This window comes from Pseudovirgaria hyperparasitica (genome assembly GCF_010093815.1).
Source record: "Pseudovirgaria hyperparasitica strain CBS 121739 unplaced genomic scaffold EJ05scaffold_12, whole genome shotgun sequence".
In the NCBI taxonomy this organism is placed as follows: domain Eukaryota; kingdom Fungi; phylum Ascomycota; class Dothideomycetes; order Acrospermales; family Acrospermaceae; genus Pseudovirgaria; species Pseudovirgaria hyperparasitica.
In genome coordinates this window covers 837002-848573 of record NW_022985560.1, presented here as the reverse complement: position 1 = coordinate 848573, position 11572 = coordinate 837002, and the positions used below count along the sequence as shown (strand labels likewise).

At 50.9% G+C, this 11572-nt stretch overlaps 2 protein-coding genes across 2 annotated transcripts; both read left to right on the top strand.

Moving 5' to 3' along the window:
* Window positions 1-7209: 7209 nt before the first annotated feature.
* On the top strand, window positions 7210-7721 carry EJ05DRAFT_89128 (uncharacterized protein). Its single transcript, XM_033750040.1, has one exon. The coding sequence runs from the start codon at window positions 7319-7321 to the stop codon at window positions 7589-7591; it is 273 nt and encodes a 90-aa protein (XP_033598526.1). The 5' UTR covers window positions 7210-7318; the 3' UTR covers window positions 7592-7721.
* Window positions 7722-8058: 337 nt separating this feature from the next.
* EJ05DRAFT_539883 (uncharacterized protein) lies at window positions 8059-10522 on the top strand. Its single transcript, XM_033749553.1, has 3 exons — window positions 8059-9146; window positions 9202-9579; window positions 9678-10522. Exons 1-3 carry the CDS (start codon window positions 8358-8360, stop codon window positions 10185-10187), a joined length of 1677 nt encoding a protein of 558 aa, XP_033598525.1. The 5' UTR covers window positions 8059-8357; the 3' UTR covers window positions 10188-10522.
* The last annotated feature ends 1050 nt before the right edge of the window (window positions 10523-11572 follow it).

Below are 11572 nucleotides of genomic sequence, written 5' to 3'. Positions count from 1 at the left end.
TACGCGAACTGCAGAGGGCCATGTAGGAATCTCTTCCCTAAGACATTTCTATCTAGTCACTTCGTAATAGAGCGAGTATTCCCAAGGATCGCGATATACATAAATCCACCTTAAAGATACAAATACCAGGTATGTCTGACCACGTACACCACTTTACATGCCACTTCATATCACGTATTATTTACAAGGAAGAGACTTGTCAGCTGTTCCATACACAAAAAGCCCGCCATATACTTGCTGTGTGGAACTGACTGTATGTTCGATGTCCCCGACACTTCGACATATAATCCCTATGAAGCGCAAAACTGTCAGGAGTAGATGAATATGCACGACTGAGAGTGCGAGTGCCAACACAAGAAAGACACCTGGAAATAGCATGGTAGTCGCTGACGCATACACACATCCTCGTCGAGAGGTCGGGGAGCCAGTCAGGCAGATTAAACGGGTAAGTCCCACGCAGCAAGGCGATGTAAGACGCGATTTAAGGCTGGCAAAGAATGTACGTCAAAAGGATGGGCGCATTTAGGCGCGCTTACTGTGCATGCATGCTGATGTGGATGAGGTTGGTGTGGTTGATATGCATGCTTTGGCTGCTATGAATGCTATGGCAGTAGATTTGCTTGGTGATGTTGTTTTCTTACTGGGATGATACTGGGAATACAAGAGGAAGGGGGGGAGAGGACAAATAGATTGATACTGGTATCAGACTGGAAGGTATGCGCGAATGGTGAGGATAGAGTGGTGGTTGAGTTGGGCATTGAGAGGGTAGCGTTACTGCACGGTCATGACTGTGATAGTATTCTGGGATTGCGATCAAAAAGCTATGTCAACACTAATTCACATGTGTACATACATGCATACGGTAGCGCGCATGGCATGGGACGTAAAGGGGGAGAAATGAAGGAGGGAAACAGAGAAGTCACTTTTCCGCCGGGCGAGGCAACAGTGATCATCTCCAATGTCGTGCATGCATTCTGTATGGAGTTGAGGGTTTTGGAAGAAAGTGGAGAAACATCCTTTCTGGGAATGATTGGAATTAGATTGTCGAGTGAGAGATGCTGGCCGTGTGATGGGTTTGCTTGGGAGGGATGGCTTTCCGGGTGTACGACGAATGATGTGGGCGTGTTGCGTATAGACACAGTCAGTGGTGTTTTGGTCTTATTGGGTGGTCTTGATTGGGCGTGTTTGCGTGGACTGTGTGTTGTGCGTGTTTTTCAGGATATATGTTGGGCTCGCGAGTTGGTCTAAGGGAAAGATTAAAATGTGACGAGACTCTGGTGGAGGGGAGTGAAAGGCTGATAGAGAGCGCTGGGAGTGGCAGATAGAACAAGTGAGATCGTGTAGCTGCGCTGATACGAACGGTTAGCTGCTGATTTGGGTGATTCGAGGTGGTTGTTTGTGTGGTTTCTGCATGACGAGTAGGCAATGTTTGCCGTTTCGCGGTGCCATGCATATCGATCTCTTTATTCAGTCAGGTCTTTCAGACAATCGAGCCGACTCGAGCACTCATTGTCTGTGATGTTCCATCAACAGTCTCAATACTGCTCGTTCCTCACCGCGGTCACGTCTGAAGGATAAGACGGCACTGTGCTCGTTGGTCGAAGCCTCACTCTGGATATCCTTGCCCCTTCGCCACTGTGCCGTCCATCATTTCCAGATCCTCCAGTGCTGTCCAAAAGACCCCAGACCGTAACTAGACAGCGAAGAGCCTTGTATTGATGTCTTCGCATTCTCGTCCTCGCCTATCATCACCACTTGCAGACGCACCTTCCAGCATGTATTAAGAGTCAGACATCAAGTTTGACCACGCCTCTCGAGTCATCATGGAGCAGATCCGAGTCATACCCTCCTATCATTCTGCCCAAACATACGCCCCCGATAGAGTGTCGAGGATAGGAGGATAGCATAGTATGGTGCGATCTCGGGCTGCTCCGCGATGCACATCCCAACCGCTGCATTTCCCAAAGACGTCCCTTTCATTCATTCTTTCTCCCTTCACATCTCACCATCTGTACCATGATGTGCTGTGCCCCTCTACTCTACCTACCCATGTCATAAGTGCCGAGTCAACGCGGTGAGTGACGGAGCGGTCATTGGAGGGAAGACGAGATGTGGAGTGCAGTGGACTGGAACGAGGTCGCGTGTCAGCATCTGCGCGGCCGTTGGGCTGTGATGATGAGTAAACCTACGGGACAAGGCTAAGTTAAGTGTTGCAGATCTGGGAATGTACAAGCGATGTCATGACAGTTGGGGTAAACAATGGGAATACATGTCTGGCGGCAGGAGTGCGGTGTTGGGGTCTCAATGCTCTGCAATCCGTTTGCAGTTTCACGTCGAGTAAACACTGCCATCCAGAAGTGTTCCGAGAGACACAATCCATTTATTTCACAGCCAGTGTGATATCTCATCGCGAGGTTGACAACGAGAGAAGGCTGAGAGGACTTTGTCCAGTGTCCAGATTCGTCACATATCGAATGGCGGGCTGTTGGGCTGCGACGTCCCAGCACATAGCGATGCTCGTGACCTATAAGGGCTATGCTAGCGTGGTCCACTTCGCAGCCACCAGAGCGGATAATGAACACAAGATGGGAATAGGACCTGTCAGGATTCACGAGGTGAGTCTGATGAGACTCACCAGCTGTGTGGACCAAATCTCGGCGAGTGAGCGATGAATTTGGGTGTGTCCTTCTACTGGCTACAAAAACGCCTCTCATTTCGATCCGCTCAAGACCATTTAGCAGTATGCAAGTGCAGGTATACAGATTCAACAGATTGTTGGATACAACAGGGATTACAATGGCCGCCAGTCGTATGCGAGGGCCTCAACAGACCGAGTACTCATGCTTCATGCTATACTCGAACACGTCAAGACTTAGTATAGGGTAGTGAACTAATAGTAGGCTACCATTTTTAGAGTGTCAAGGAAGATTCATTCATGCTAATATTCTCCGTGGCCAACGAAGTGGTTAGAGATCATGCAGTCCTGGTGAGTTGTTATTGAGGCGATCGGTGAGTTCTGTAACCCCTGTTAGATGGAGGGCCAGATGGATGGATGGCTACTGTACCTCCCCGCCCGCGGACGCGTGGATCGAGGCTCGGAGCCTCGCGCGCCGCTATTTCTTGCGCTGGCAGACGGTCCTTTGCCCTTTCATTTCGCTGTATATTTTTGGGTCCATAATGGACGTCGATATTGACTGAGTCGACGTGGGGAGGTGGGAGATTTGGGGATATTAGGGGGTGCTACCATGACGAGAGTGAACGAGCTGGGGGTAAGCAGCTGGGGTGAGGGGTGAGGGGTGAAAGGGGGGGGGAGGCGGCGATGTGCGGCGAGATCCAGGCGAGATCCCGGCGGGGTTGTCGCTAATCCTGGGCGGGAATCGGGGGCAGACGGGGGGAGGAGGGAGTTTCCTCGGGCGGGAGTGGAGAGAAATTAGCCGGGCGGTTGGTGGGAGCTGGGCTGGGCACTGTCCTTGGGGAGGCGGCGGTGGTGGCGGTGCGTGCCGTCATCACTGTACTGGGAATTAAGGTGTACTCACCTGATTGAAATATGAGCAGATATATAGCATAAGTGGTATTCTGAGACTATAGAGTTGCTTTTTTGTGTCAGAAGTTCCAGCAGGAGCCGCGGTTGATGCGTTAGATGCCGCCAAAACAAATGCTGCTCGTCCTGATTCTGCCTAGCTCGGCGCGTTTACACTGCTAGGTGATAGGTGGGTGCATTGGTGAATCGAGTCATGTTGATGTTTACGTTCTGAAGCACATAACGATAAACAGCGTGACAGGAACCTCACCGCCGCCAGAAACAAACCAGGAATCAGGATTCTACGCCCGCAACTTACATTACTTTGCGCGATAAAACCTGACAGCCATTCGATTCTCAACATCATTCGCAAATATTCTCCGGCCACGGACAGGCCGCTGTACTATGTACGACGCACAAGCATGTATTGCAACGTCTCCCACGAATCGCAAGCCGTGAGCCTGGCGTCTCTTTCCCTCAATCTCCGTAGCGCTCCCTTAAGCACTCTGATATACAGCAGTCTACGCGCGTGGAAGTAGCGGTCCGATGGCACTACTGCAATACTCACTCGGGAAGGCAATGCATGCTGTGGGCTGCTATATGCCGAACGACACAACAGGGCCGAGGCCTGTATGCCTGTAGTCGTATGGCGGGTAATATCTGCTTTCGATCGTGACATCCTGGCGGATCCTGGAGCTGCGAGATATCGGATCTGGGGACCTTGCAGCTGTGTTCTATTTTAGAAATGGTGGCTAACGTACTTGGGTGTCTTGGTACCTGTTTTGGCGCGGTGATTTGGAAGACTGGGATTTTGAAACTGGGCACGTCCGGACTACCGCGAGGCTGATTGATCGTGGCAATTGATGCAGGGACGTCAACTTTAGTCTGGTCCACACATGCGTCTTGATGGTCCTGAAGTGTGTTGGTGGTCAGGGACATGGGCTATACAGAGTACCAGCAAGATTGCCATCCCATTGTATGGGCATGGGTTTCTCCATCGTCACCATGTGCAATTGGCTGCAGTCATTACTCAAGTTGGCAATAATGAATGCAGTCCGACGTACTCCGACCAGATGTTCAATATCTTGCTCATTATGAATGCCAAAAGAAGACTTCCATATAGTCGAAATTTTCAATCCATGTCCTTGACGGTCGGACGGACGGCGAGCCTTCCCCGGCTTTAGTGCCCGAACACATGGATAGGCAGACGTGTGTTGCAATCCTACCATCCCACATCCGTCCGTTCAGGTCATCAGAAGCAAACTGCAGTAATTGTATGCTATCAGATCCTTCCAGAATAATGCGTTGCGTTGAATTGAAAGTTTCGTCTGCGTCCAGAGATGTTTCTTCAGGCGGTGAGGGCAGGTAGATAGTGCAGTCGTCATGTTGTGCATAAATACTCGTCTGTGGCGACACAGCGTATTGAGCCTGTTACCTGTACCAAGGAACTGGAACCGGATTGCTGTCACGGAAGCCACATACGAAGCTGAGACCAGGGGTTGCAAGAGTGATTGCCACGGTGTAGCCCGACCATTACGTGTGCATAATTCTCGTGGAGAAGGTGTCCACGAGGCTTGGAAAGTAGCATCTGGGTCGTACACTGAGATGGAGAGGCTTGCATGTATCTGGTCAGGACAGGGAGCTCGATTGGCGAAGGATGCAGCTTGGCAGACAAGGAGATGCAGCAGCAGGCTTCGTCGCCGAGGAGTTGAACGAGGGATCCTCGACAGGTTTGGCGAAGAGGATCCGGGAAATATCTAGCTTCAAGCAAGGAGTCTGAACTAGATCTTGCTCATCAGAAGACGGTCCGACAATCGATGCGGGATGACGAAGCTGGAGCTGTGCTCACATCTAACCTGGTAGAAAGACAAAGAGAGCCGGAGTCAGAGCAGACAAGGCCAAAATCAGAACCTTCAAGCATAACTATCCCGGCAATATGGACGAGCCGGCGGCGTGGGGAAAGGCGGAAAAGTGGAGCGAAGCTTGACTCGCTAAGTCATCAATGATAATCATGGCAACACGCTTTGGCTTTGTTTAGCAGCAGGGACATGTCAGACTGCTCGGATGGAGATGGAGATGGAGATGGAAGTGAAACCACTGTCGAAAGGTAGTGTTGACAATAGCACCGGTGTATAATAGTGGCTTTGGTTTGTTGAATGTTTATGCTTGTGAGATGGTAGTGTACGGACAATGTTCACTACCGCGAACGAGCCAAGGTCAACGAGGTAGGGGAGAAACGAAGAAATTGCATGGGCTCAGATTTGATAGGGTGTCCCAAGGCCAGGAGACAGGGTTAGGAGACAGGAACAAGAGACAGGGTGACAGGAGAGACTATCGGTATCCACGCTGGTGGGAAGGCAAGTGAGGCTGGCCCTGGGGCTAAGGTGGCCATTGACATCTGTTGTGGGTGTCGATCACTGCTGTGTTCTGTGCCGCGACCTCCACTCCTTATTAGTATCCATTATCTACGAGGCGAGCGAATCACTGAGCCTCTGACAAATGAGCGGAGCGGATGTGCATCTGGTTCTCGTCATGGCTGAAAGGAATAGATTGCTTCCTCTCCAGGACCGCGTTTGCTCCGTCTACTCATGTTTGTTTCGCAGGTAAGCCTGGCAGGAACGTGGGCATCAAGTGTGTATTCGTATCTCATCATGATATAGGTCAGACATCAGACAAAAGGGTTTGTTTTGGCCGGTAGGTAGGGTGGTGGGGAGTGGGAGGGCCATGTGGGCAGCAGCAAAACAGGCCAATCACAGGTGCCAGATCGGGCACGAAGGTTCATCCCGCAGGCCGCCGCCGCCAGCCAGGCGCCCAGAGGCGGGAGAAGGGATTTCACTATGCTGATCAGGACCTCTATACAGCTACAGAATGAAATGTTATTCGCATGTCAAGCACGAGACATAAAAACTGCGACAAATGTAGAACTTATCGTCCGTTGTTGTGAGCCGCAGGTTGCTATCTACTGTATCAGTAGGCACTGTGTTGTCTGTCTGTTTAGCAGCTCAAGTAGCGGCGGCGGCGGCGGCGACGGGGGCGACCGCGTTGGTCCAACCGCCTGGGGCTGCCCACTCCCGCCCTAAAAGTCCCTCCCTCCGTTGTGGGCGGGTCCTTACTATCACAACTTGTCCGCGAATGCTATATACTATTACTATTCACTGCTCGCTACTCACTACTCACGAACAATGCATTGCCATGCCAGTATCATATTTCCCGAATCGCCCTCCTACCACGCGCCTATTTGTTTCTCGGCTGCTGACTTTATTCTCCGTCACCATGTCCAATATCAAATTCCATTTCCCCCTCTCGTCAGCAAGAAACAGAGCATACACACGTCTGTTCCATTCTCGTTAGAGACAATCCAAGCAGCCAGGATTACGCCGCCCCGTTCCCGGGTCCCACGCTGACGGCGCAAAGCTGACTGCACAGATCCTCGCCCTCGTGGGACTTTGTGCATGCTAGGTTTCCAACTGACCGATTTGGCAAGGAGGACGCGTTGGAGTCAGGGGAAAGCGTGTTCTCTGCTCCGCTACATGACACTACACAGAACCAGCTCTTCTGGGAATTTCACCATACCAGCAAGTCCTGCGTATGCAGCTTCTTGAAACCGTCCAGTCCGTATCCCCCTCGGTTTGCCGGATTCGCTACACGGACTGCTTACCAACTTGCCTTCGTATACCCTAGATTTTCGATCCCACTCATTGAGACCGATGACATGCCAACATCTCAGGTATTCACATTGATTATTTGACCCTACTTTCATTCAATTGTCCTCGTCACCTCAGCTTCAAGGTCAGGTACATGCATCATAAACGGACCGGCCTTGTCACTACTATTTTGGTCCTTCTGCTCGCGAGGCACCCATCTGATCTTAACATCGTGTTCCACAGACTAATTGTACATTTTGGCGTTGGCGTCCACTATCATCCATTCCATACTCATATCAAACCTAGGAACACGTTCGTCATCCTTTATGCGAACGATGCTGATGTTACTATCCACACGAATTGTTGCAACTCCAGATCCAACGAGACTGCCCCCACGCGTGCTCTCACTCTTCTGATCCATCACTAGAGCAGCAGCCATGCCTTCATCGCGACTGGCCCCCATTACTCACCACAGGCCTGCAGCCGGGTTTGATGCTGTGGGTCTAGTGGAGAGAAAAGTGGACTTACTTAGCCTAGCCATTCGATGATACCCACCCCCCCCCCCCCCTCTTCCCTAATCGACTCCAGACTTCTCGCTCGGTCCAGGATAGTTTTGGTCGGGAGGCAAGGGCCGTAGGGACCCTTGCGCATCGCATCGTCCTTCCATGCCCCGATCATGGAGGGCTGCCGCTGCCACATTGTTCTACTGCCACGCCAACATGCCTACTCTCTTGTCATTGCTCCCAGCTCTCCAAACACGGGTCTGCAACGAAGCGCCGTATGCTTTGACAGCGTGAACGGGGCTTACAGCAGCGGGGCCCGAGCGCACCTGTCCGCTCATCTCTGTTTTAAGTGTCTAGACGCCTCGTTGTCTGACCCTGTCTTCCCTGTCTTCCCTGTCCGATTCCTTTCCTAGATGGTCCTAACCCCGGTTCTGCTATAGTGGCTTCTGAAATGCCAGTATTCCTGTATATGTAGACCCTATTCCTCCTACCAGGCTTTCGGACCACAGAGCCTCCCTTTGACTATATGTTAACGCCAGTAACACACGTCCCTACCTGTCATTTCTCCTGTCAGATCACATTGGGTCTGGTATGATTATCAGGAAGATCATCGTGATCTAAGTTGTCTATACCAACACCATCCTGTTGTATATCGACATCACTCACTGGGCTCCAGTCGGACCGTAACCAATGGCAGCTGTTGTTGCACATCATCAGAGTGCATTCTGGCCTCGACGATCAGAGCAAAACATGCAGCCGTTCAATATGGCCCAATTTATGCCTAGTTATGGTCAGCCAACCAGGCATAATTCACTTCCTACGACAAATATCGGATACCAGACTCGGTATCAACATCAGCACGAGAACCACCATCACCAACAACAACAGCAGCAGCAGCAACAACAACAGCAGCAACAAGAGCAACAGCAACCTCAACAGCAACAACAACAACATCATCATCATCATAGCCAGCCAGCGCCAGCGCCAACGCCTGTATACAATAATGGACCAGTCGTGACGGCAGTTCCATTCCAGTCTGGTACATACGCCATGGAGCACAAACCTGTTGTCACTGCCATGCCCTTTCAGTCTGGTACATTCGCAGTGGGCCCCATTAGCATGGCCAACTACAACGTACAACCGGGTTTCAATCACATGGGCCAGATCAATCAAGTCAACTACCAGCATACCTTACCGCATTCTCAACCCCAGCCACAGTCGCGATTCGCGACTGCCACAGGAATCAATGTACCAATCGTGAGAGAGGCCAAGAACGGTATATCGATCTCCAGCCCTGTCGTCAAGTCAGAAGTCGGATCGCCCACTCAACCATCCCAGCTATTTCAAAGTACAGATCAACAATTGGACAAAAAGGTCGAAAGCCACGCAGAATTCAATACAGATGTGGATACACTCATGAAGGCCATCCAACAAAAGTCCAAAGATCCCAAGGATGAGTCTTCCGTGTCTACTCCTAAGGTAAATCTATCGCTCGCCCGCGGTTTCAACGTTGCGCATCACTGACACCCTCCAGCCCGTCCCCAGCACGACCTCTGGTAGAAGGACCCTTAAGAAGCAGTATGAATGTACCGTCACCCGGAATGGTAAGAAATGCGGCAAACTTTTCACGCAAAAAACCCATCTCGAAATCCACAACCGCTCGCACACCAACGAACGGCCCTTCCCATGCCACGCACCTGGTTGTGGAAAGTCTTTCTCACAACTGGGCAATTTGCGCACGCACGAACGCCGGCACACAGGCGAACGTCCGTACCAGTGCGATATCTGCGGCAAGACCTTTGCGCAAAGGGGCAATGTGCGCGCTCATCAGGCGGTACATGGGGGTGTGAAACCATTCATGTGCCGGCTGGACGACTGTGGGAAGACATTCACGCAGCTTGGTAATCTAAAGGTATGTCACAGCCTTCTCTGAGTACCTCTTTCTCGTATATGACCTTGCCCGTTTGTACTCTTCCCATCTATGTATGCGCATTCTGACACCGGCAACAGTCACATCAAAATAAATTTCACTCCACCACAATCCGTTATTTGACATCTAAGTTCATGTCCACTTCGTCGTCCTCCAGCATGACGCCTACTGAGAGGGACCTCTGGGACTATTTTCAGAACTTGTACAAAAACTCCAACAAAGGCATCAAAGGCCGCGGCAAGGATCGGCGCATAAACCCGTCATCGACATCTACATCGGGACTATGTTCATCGCAACAGGGATTGTCCACATGGTCGTCATCTTCATCCACCGCCTCGTCCACGAACGATAACATCATGGTATCGAGCTCGAGCCAATATGGCAGTGAGAGAGCGAGTTCGCTAGGCTCATCAGAGCATGAAGGGGACACACATGACCATACTAGTATCGCCACTGGCTACAACTTTGCAGCGCCGGTACCCATGAACGGGGGTGTGGATGTGAACGCTAGTGGGGGTTATGTGGCATACTCACAACAAGGAAATGCTGGTTATGGAGCTCCAGTATACTCTGAGCGGAGCCCTTACTAGGTACATGTGAATATGTGTGAAACGGACTATACGAGTGTAATGATATACAATGGAGGGATGACATGGGGTGGCACGGCGTGGCGTCAAAAAAGCTTTTCTCATAACAAAGCGCGATAGGTATGGAAAAAGCTTCGCAACAAAGGGTGGATCTTTTGAGCGATTCTTGGACTTTGTATTTGGTCTATTTTGGAAGTGTTCCGTTCTCATGTTTATGGTTCCTCGTGGATTATACAGACGGCCTTCTCGATATCCTCTTTTCGTCGTCTTGTACATTCATAGATACTATGTTATCTCCCTTTCGATACCCTTTTGCCACAGGCGAATATGAAATTCCGAATTTAGTCTTTGACATTACTCCTCCCAACTCGGCCATTCCTCCTCTTCATCATTGGTGCTGTGTGCTATATTCAGGCAACTATACACATGTCGTGTCTATGCCAGGGCTTGTTTCCAGACGATCGACGCCTCGATCTATGGTTCCCTGTGGGCTGCAAGGAACGATCGCGTGTCGGACTATCGTGCAGTGTGCAGAATGCCATGCGATGATCAACAGCACATAACGTTCAGCAGAACGAGAACATGCGATTGGACCGCGGAACCCGTATTAAAGATGCAAGCACGACGACAATACAGTAGGACAGATGCGCAATGCAGTGTTCAGTGAAAGAATCGCGTGAACGCTTCCAAATCATCACCACTGCTTCACCCCCCCAAACAAACAAACGAACCAACAAACCATGACCAAGAGAGAGAATAGCATGGCACAATCATTCTACAGAGGTATAATGAGGCGCGAGTATACACCATATCGCATTTTCCTGCCCACATGGCGGTCTCTACTGCATTTTGCAAGACGGCATTCTGGACTCCCGTTCCAACCCCCTCCTCCCATGTGTTAATAGAATCACAAAGAGATCCGAGGGGGGGGGGAGCATGAAGACGACAACCATGGCGACAAACATGATGATGAACGAACATGGTAATCAGAGCTGCTGCAGCCTATATCTCAATCGGTGCTATAACATATCTCTTGCCGTTTTCGCGATACATATGCCTGCACCCGCACATGTCCATACTTTCGTCCCGTGTGCCCCGGGCGCGCGGAAAGCGGCCGTGGCGTCATTCATGCATCTATACCCACCCATACATAGATCTATACCCATCTCATCCAATCCACCGTATGCCAGTCATCCACGCAAGTGTAACGTGCTTGAGGAGCACAGCATCTGCTAATCAAGCATTGGACGACAGGGTGAAGAAATGAATTTTTTTTTCTTCTTCTTCCCCTTCTTTGCGCTGGATCGTCGCGAGAGTTGCAGGCAAGGCATGCATGGGCAGCGCGTCGGACATTATGTATTCGCCTGCACCGGAGAATCTGACGTACA